This window comes from Oreochromis aureus, linkage group 4 (assembly GCF_013358895.1).
Source record: "Oreochromis aureus strain Israel breed Guangdong linkage group 4, ZZ_aureus, whole genome shotgun sequence".
Lineage (NCBI taxonomy): Eukaryota > Metazoa > Chordata > Actinopteri > Cichliformes > Cichlidae > Oreochromis > Oreochromis aureus.
In genome coordinates, this window is record NC_052945.1 from 22,241,498 (window position 1) to 22,249,878 (window position 8,381).

An 8,381-nucleotide genomic window follows, 5' to 3' on the forward strand; every position below is an offset into this window, starting at 1 on the left:
TTAAATGATGGTTTCATTTAGTTTGGGAAAAAAGCTCTCCAACTTTACCTCATGTGAAAAAGTAATATCCTTCTAAACCTAATAAGTGGTTTTGTCATCGAGCAAGAACTGCAATCAAGCATTTGCAATAACTGGTGATGAGTGTTTTACAGCGCTGTGGAGGAATTTTGGTCCACTCTTCTTTGCAGAATTGTTTTAATTCGGCCACTTTTTTTCTAGCATAGGCTGAGTTTTAAGGTCATGCTAAATCATCTCAATCTGATTCCAGTCTGCACTTTGACCAGGCCAAAACCTCCATTTTGTTTTTTTGCGCCATTCAGAGATGATCTTGCTGCTGTGTTTTGCATTATTGTCCTGGTGCACTTGAGCTTCAGGGCACATTAAATGAGACAAGTGAGGCCTTCAGGTTTTCCACATTTTCTGGATAATGGCCCTCATCGTGGTTCGATTCCCAAAGCGTTTGAAATGCCTTTGTAACCAATGTTCCTCTAATTTTTCACGTGTCTGAGCGAACACACAAACTCCGTGAGCGATCCTTGGACCACTGTGAGCGACATCAGACGTGTGCACTGTGGTCGCGCCGATATCTAATCCATCCAACTTACATGGTTTATTAAAATAATCAAATTACAGCATTTACATTTATGTTAGACTACTTTTAATTAACTGCTTAAGCCCACTTACAATGAAAATGTAAAAAAAATCTAGTCATTGACCTGTGTAGTATGTTAACAGTATTGGAAGTAAAAATAACTTGAACTCCAGTTTTGAAAACACAACTTTCTCTCTTTTAAAAAAAAAAAGCTCTGACTTGTATTATGAGTCTGTGGTCTGGGAGAGAGTCCTGTAACTCTCTGTCTGCAAAATACAGTATATAATGACCAATGTTGGGCAATTAATATATAGTTACTTCTTCAAAAAGTAACTCAGTTTGGCAAACAACAGAAAAGAGTTTTGCAGCTATGCCACACAAATTATTTTTTTTTTAAATGCAGCCAAGGCGTTTTTTTAAAAATGTCAAGTGGTTCACACAACTGCTTTAAGTAACTTTTAAGAAATGTTGTTACTTAGTTTGAACTCAATACTGTTAAGTTAGATTTCGTAAGTGTATTGGCTAAATGTAACTTAATTGCAATGCTTAGCTGATACTTATCTTTTTGCTTTGCTACATAACTTGTTTAGGCAATATCTTTGTAATAAATAAGCTGGTTCTTTCCATACAAAATAGCAAAGTTTCTTAAAAGTTACTTAAAGCAGTTATGTGGAACCACTTGACATAACATTTTTAAGTAAATCTTAGGGAAATCTTTTAGGAAGAAATGAAGACAGCACCCAAATTATCAAACACAATCCTGCCTTTTAATAAGCACATTCAGTGCATATAAAATACTTTTTCCAAGCACAACAGCTTAACACAAAGTGCAATCAATGCAACTTGTTACAACTTCCAAGTGAATATTTTGTGCAGAAAATGTAGATCAGTATAAAGTGCTAACCAACTTGTCGTCAAACTAAAATGATTAAAAAATGATCCAACAAAGTCCTGTCTTTACTAAGCACATTTAGTGCATATTAAATACTTGTTGACAGACCGAAAAAGACTGTAGAGCCGTAGCTTAACACAAAGTGCAATCAATGCAGACAACTTGTTACAACTTTAACTAAATACTTTGTGCAAAAAACAATATTTTACTTCAAAGATCAGTGAAGTGCTAACCAACTTGTCTTTCAACTGGTCCAGAAAGCATCCAAATTATCAAAAAAAATCCTACATTTTACAAGACGTTTCAGGAATTATTTTCAAACACTGGTAAGCATGAAAGAGCAAACTAAACTCATTTAAAACAGTGAAAATTGGCTGTTTTGTTCAAAAACTGTACTGTAAAACAGTGCTACTCAGTTTTTCAAGTTATGGTTACATCCCAAGTTGCAGACAGCTGCCAAATGTCACATTCTTTGAAATATCAAATCACAGCGGCCTAACCGCTAAAACTTTTTAAAATGTCTGTCATTTTCTGTATGTTGTCAAATAGCAGTAGAAGTGCAACACCAATTTTTTAAGTAACAGTATTTTGCTAAAATGCAAATGAACATTATTGTTCTCTAAAACTGGTGAATGTTCCCAAGAAACCGTACTGACAATGAAAAAAAGTGTTTATGAACAACTTAACTATACCTGAACGTAAAAGCATTCAAACTAAGTTAAGCAATAAGGGCCTCCCCTTCCTCCTCTTTATTCAAGGAGTTTGTTTCTGAGCACTTGAACTTTGTTTGATAGCTTCTTAGCATCAAGTCCCATCAGTACTTTCTGAAAAAACTCAAAAGTGTACCTGAGGTTGGATGGGTAGCTCATGTTTAAAGTGTAGATCAGGCCGAACAACAACACAACAGCAGTGGCAACATCAGGAAGATCTTTGAGCACAGCGACACCCTCAATTATGATACCAATGTCTTCTGCCGGGTCAAGGTCACGCTCTCCTTCTGGTTTGATGACGTAGATGCCAATGAGCGTCTTCTCCATTTCACTTTCGGCCTCATGGAAGTCCACATCCTAAAAAATAAATAAATAAACATAATAATACAAGTTGCAGGGTTTCTTATCAATTAAAGGGATATTCCACCCAAAGTGGAAATTTGTCTATTACCATATTGCCAAGAGTTAGATAAGTGAGAAAAAAGCATTTTGTAACCAGCACAGTACATTTCTGATCTTATACCCATTGTTCCTGGTGAGCTCAATAATCATGTCGACTGCAAATGAAAAGTAAAAAGTAACACGACGGATTTGCAGGAGGAGGCGATTTAGACTTGGGCCTACATTACGGTTACGCCAAAGCACCCTGTAACCCGCCATGGCATAGCACTTGGATACAACAACAGTGGTTGAAAAAGCCTCTGGTTTCCATAAATAAACACATATTCGAATATCCATGCACCATGCAGCGGCGGCTTACAGTGTTGTATGTGGTAACCATAATGTATTCCCAAGTCTAAATCTACTCCTCCAAATCCTTCAAGTTACTTATTACTTTTCATTTAAAGTCGACATGATTATTGAGCTCACCAGGAATAATTCGTACCATTAAAGAGTCATTTGCAACCAAAATGCTTATAGTTCCCATTCACTCCATTTTTTAAATGCTAGGCAAAAGCAAATAGACTGCTGCCGGATCAGGAGAATTATTGCACTGGCTACAAAATTATTTTTTCTCACTTATCTTACTGCGTAGTATGGTAATAGACCAATTTTCACTTTGGGGTGGAATATCCCTTTAAGCTGCAAAACAGTAGACAGCTCAGAGCGAGATGAGAGGTGTTGGTCCATCATCTAGATTACACGGCAGAACAACAAAGCAGAAAGACAGTACACTCAGCCCACATTACACCCCAACTGTAATGGCAAGGGTCACTCCGCATAAGCTTGTGCTTTTATATCTCCAATAATGTTCTAATTTTAACTTTTGTTATAATCTAGTGAATGTGTGAGGAAAAATTACCGTCAGTTAAATTTTTATTACTGGAAATTGTTTCTATTTGATTACTTGCCTGATATTCTTTGATCAAGCTGTTCGGATCTTCATTGAGGTAGACTGCAAGTCCTTTCAGCGTACACACCCTTCTCATTGCAACTGTGTCGTTCTGTAAAACATAAAAGCAAATTTGACTTAGCTAAACTTTAAAGACATTTTCAGTTAACTTCAGCAAAATAAATGTATATAATGCTTTGAGAAAAAAGTCCATGACACACTACAGAAGAACAACAAAATTTAAAATAAAAAAAAAATTAAGGAAAGAAGGAACATTATCATTTGAAAAAATGTGACGAGCAAAAAAAGGTAACCACAGGATCCCAAAAAAAACAGAAACCCGACCAAAAACAGCAGCATGAAGAATCCAGTGAGGAAGAGGATGAACAAGAGGTCACACCAAAGCCAGCCTGAACAGAGGATTTTTTTTTTTAAAGTAAACCACTGAGTCCACTGATCTAAGGCTTAGGAGGAGAGTTCCAGAGTTTGGGGGCCACAGCAGCAATGATCTGTCACTTTTGGTCTTTAGACTGTTGTGCACTACCAGGCTTTGATCACTGGACCTCAGGGACCTGCTGGGGGTGTTGGGACTGAGAAGATCTCCATTGTATGATGGTGCTTGTCCATGTAAGGCCCTAAGGACCAGAACCAAGATCTTGAAATGAACCTTGAAGTTAACCAGCAGCCAGTGACGCTGGAAGAGAAGCGGGGTGACGTGGGTGTGTTTGGAGGACTTGAACAGGAGGTTTTGCAAGGACAAATGAAAAAACAGTTGTAGTACTAAGCCAGGGTTTCCCATAACCCTGGTCCTCAGGGCCCACTGTTCTGCATGTTTTCCATGTCTCTGCTTGAGTTTGGGTCACTGAACTCGTGTGTTGCACAGTGTGTCACGTCTCTAGAGTCCTAAGAGTGTGGCATGGGCAGCCGTGTGCGACGGCCGAAAAAACGCACGGTGTGATCCCGGCACAAAACAACCAACAGCAGAGGACATCCAGGACCACAATCTGAATATTACAGACAACACCAACAAGTACCAGATTCAAAACTGTTTGTAAGGTAAAGCATGTTGGTGCAATAGCTTTACTTTTGAGCTGATTTTATAAGACAGACCATCGCATCATTACAGAGTGAAAAATCTGAATCTGTGAGCCGCGTAAATGCGGCAAGGTGAAAAGTGATAAAACTCGATTCTGAGACGTTTTGCCTCGTAGTAATATTGCCGCTTGAGTCCCTCACCTTTGTTCGCTGAACGCACATCAAGCGTTCTTGTCACAGAGGGAAGTCCCCCGTAGTGGAGCCAGAGCAGCGCGCTGCCTCGGTTGACAGCAGAAGTAAATAACACAGGCAGACCATGGGCTGCTCAGCTTGTTTATGATCAACTGGACGGACGCAGTGATACTACGTTCTTTTGGCCGTTAAGAAGACAGATCGCTCGTCTGTTTAGGGACAGTGAGAGACAGCCAGCGGTTCAGTTGAGTGGTAAAAACACTCGCAGAGCGGGCGTGGAGCGGAGAGACAACAGGTGAGCTCCAAGCTAAAACTACTGTCTGTTTACCATGGTCGCTGCAATTGACGCTGAATGCGTGACCCTGTACGTCACACATGGGGGCGCTCAAGAGACCTCCCTTTATCCCGTCTTGGTTTGAAAGGTGCCTGATGGCAGTTTATTCTAGCTTCAGCTTTTCTACTGTAAATGCCAAAATTCTCCCCAGGGAGCCGTGGCAAATCCCGTTTTGGAAACGCTACGGTCCTGTAAAAACAGCTTTTTTTTATGAAGTATCCAAATCAACTTAAAACTTTATTACTGTGACAACACTATCATGAAAAGGACAAAGAATAAACAATCCCATAATACCAACATTAAACTTCACCTTACAATAGAAGGAGACAACAAAATCATATGTATTAAAAGAGGGAATGAAGCATTCAAAAAAATTAATTCCAAACCTCATCAATTGCAGCCATGATTTCTGTGATCTTGCGTCCAGATGTTCCTCCCTTGTTTCTGAAGACTTTGGTCAGTTTGGTTGTGTTGTTGTCCAGCTGTGCCATAAATGTGGATGTTAGCGGGACCGTAGTGATGCGCTGGAATTCAGCATTTATCTGTAAAATAAACAAATGTTTAGCATGATGGGTTTAAAATATTGCATGTGGAGTGCATTTGCAGATCAACTGATTCAGTTACCTCACGTGGAGAAAAAAGAGCTGGCCATCGGCTTTTAAAGTCAGCTACGAAGGGCATGTCCTGAAGAATTTCTTGCCTCCGGTGAGGAAAGGTTTGGGCCATTTTTGCTTTGATGGTTTCATCGTTGTTCTTCTTCTTGAACTCTGAAAGCAGCACCAACCTTTCTTCTTCCTGACTCTCTCGGGTTTCTCCAGCTGGATAATCAGGGCAGAAATTCACCTCCGCTCTCCTGGGTTTCTTGACTTGGTTGGGATGCACATTACTGTTCCCTCTTCTTTTGAGAGAATTGATGACCAACTCACTACACCCTAAGTTCTTCAGTTTTCCACGATAGTTTGACATTTTATACTTCAAACTGATCTTCCATGCAGAAAATCCAGTTTCTGAACCCTTCTCTTTCAAGCATGGATGCTTTACAACCAAAGCTTGGCAAACATCACTAAGATTGCTGTCTGAAGGGTAAGCTTTGTACTTCATAATTTCTGAAGACAAGCTCTCTAAAATGTCAGACTTGAGCTTTGGTTTTAGGGTTAAAAGTGTTCCATTGGCTTGGAATTCCTGGTTGCCTTTTGTCAATTGCAGCTCTACATCGAAGCTAAACTCGGGTATGCGAAAGTCCAGTGGCCAGGCTTCTGATCGCAGCGTGGAGTTTGCTGAGCTCGAGGAGCTTGATGACCTGGATTCTGGCGATGACAGTATATCTGTGTCATAATCAGGGTTGTGGCCAGAGCAGGGGCTACCCAAGTTAAATGAGGACACACTGCTTTCATTACTACCAGTGGATGTTTCTGGTACACCTGTTTTAATAATAAAAATAGTTGTATCGTGATCAATATTTGCACTTATGTCCTCTTCTACAATAGTGTCTGTACTGTCATCAGCTGATGTTTGACCTACAATAGTGTTAGCAATACCGATTTTAAAGTCTTTTAAGGTATAAGGATTGTGTTTCCTATTTCGATGAGACTTGAATGTACCATAGATATTTGTTTTGAAAGAACAACCCTCAAACATGCAATGCACAGTCTCGTTACATTTTAGATGGTTGTTAATGTGAGAAAAATACTCCTGCTCTGAAGCTATGTTGCAGCAGGAACACAAATGGCAGTTAAATGTTGCCAAACTCACAGACTTGTCTAGAGTTCTTTGGGTATGTGATCTGCTTAAGTGGCTATGTAGAGCATTCCATGTTTTGAAAACACAGACACAATCAGAATAGGCACATGGATACTGCTGTCTACTATGAACTAACCTGTAGTGTTTTAATAACAGAGCTCGTGATGACACCACTTTTTTGCACAATTTGCACTGCCACATCAACGTATCTGGGGAGAAGCACAAAAGACATTTTCATTACACTGTCCCTGAAAAAACTAAATAATTTGCACATTGTTAATGTTTCATATTAATCAGTTTTTATTTTTAATATTGTATGCTACAACAATGAATTTATTGATCTACATCATCACCACTGCATATTGTGTAAATGTGTGTGTAATCTGACATTAAAAGTCGAGTGAGAAATCCCATGGACATTGTACAACATTAATGCAGTTCATCTTACACCAGCTTACTAAATGCTTTCTGCAAGCTACATCAAAACGTAAGCTGAAATATTAGACAGAAAATACACCCTAACCTGTCTGCTAGCGAGGAGCGCTTCTCCACTGTTGTTGGCTAAAGTGCAACGCAGTCAGGCGTCCGAGTATAAACTCGGCGCGAAAGTGCGTGCCGGACCGAATGCGCTGCCTGTACCGACGGGTACCGACGCTAGCGCTACACTACATTTGGGCTGAAAACAGAGCTTTGCTATTGCAATGGAGTCCCCTCCAAAATCATTTGGAAACTCACGTGCAGCAAGTCCACGTTAGCAAACCTTTACCGGGCAAAACCCTGCCTGTACTCTTTTCTTAGTAGCACTTGCGACATTAACTGACGTGTGAACATATATATGTAGACGGGCTTTACAAGAAAAATGACTTCTTACCTGATTTTTGGACAAAAATGCGGCTGAACCAGTCCACATGGCGAAGAAAAAGCAAGCTTGAGAAAGAGGGTGGTGCGCATGCGCATTGGCCCTTACTTAGGCGGGCTCTGCACGCAGGCAGCAGTATGTGCAGAGGGACAAACCTGTGAATTTACTCAACAATGTTACGTTGACACAGTTCAATGACTTTGTGTAACAACAAAAAGTAACAACATTTCATTAAATTTGCACAAACACTTTAAGAATTTTTGCAAAATCGAGTTTATTAAGAACAAACAACAAAATCTACTTTAGTAAAAGCAGAGATAGGCTGAGTTCATTTTTTTGAGTGTATGAGATAAAGGAGAACAACAGCCTGATACCTGCAGGCCTGACAACAGCAGATGTATCACTCCTGTAACACCTGTAACGTTCAGCAGCCGCCTCATTGTTCTGACACACACAACAAAACTACACTACACACTAACTACACAAGATTTGCGCTAAACGTCGCCAAATCTCTCACATATCAAAGCACCGCCGTCACTCCTAAAACTTCCCCGTTTCTTAACAACTAGATGCCACGTTGCCATATCATTTTTGATTGGTCAACATGGTACTTTTTGGACGAATAGGAAAGGGAGAGGGGGGTGGAGTTTGTTTTTGCTCACAGGCGGAGAGTGCTTTCGAGCCTTTTTTCTTA

The 8,381-nt window shown here is 39.9% G+C and overlaps 1 protein-coding gene across 4 annotated transcripts; it reads right to left on the reverse strand.

Moving 5' to 3' along the window:
* Positions 1-2,229: 2,229 nt before the first annotated feature.
* Positions 2,230-8,013, reverse strand: LOC120439869. Of its 4 annotated transcripts, none has more exons than XM_039611188.1 (6): positions 7,700-8,013; positions 6,965-7,037; positions 5,713-5,855; positions 5,475-5,630; positions 3,547-3,639; positions 2,230-2,551 (listed from the first exon to the last, which is right to left on the reverse strand). In XM_039611188.1, the coding sequence occupies exons 3-6, from the start codon at positions 5,812-5,814 to the stop codon at positions 2,234-2,236; spliced, it is 669 nt and encodes a 222-aa protein (XP_039467122.1). In that variant the 5' UTR covers positions 5,815-5,855; positions 6,965-7,037; positions 7,700-8,013; the 3' UTR covers positions 2,230-2,233. The 4 variants fall into 4 exon arrangements, with proteins under 4 accessions (XP_039467122.1, XP_039467121.1, XP_039467120.1 ...); XM_039611187.1 differs by having other exon boundaries at positions 5,713-6,395; positions 7,700-8,009; XM_039611186.1 differs by having other exon boundaries at positions 5,713-6,509; positions 7,700-8,009.
* Positions 8,014-8,381: the final 368 nt, after the last annotated feature.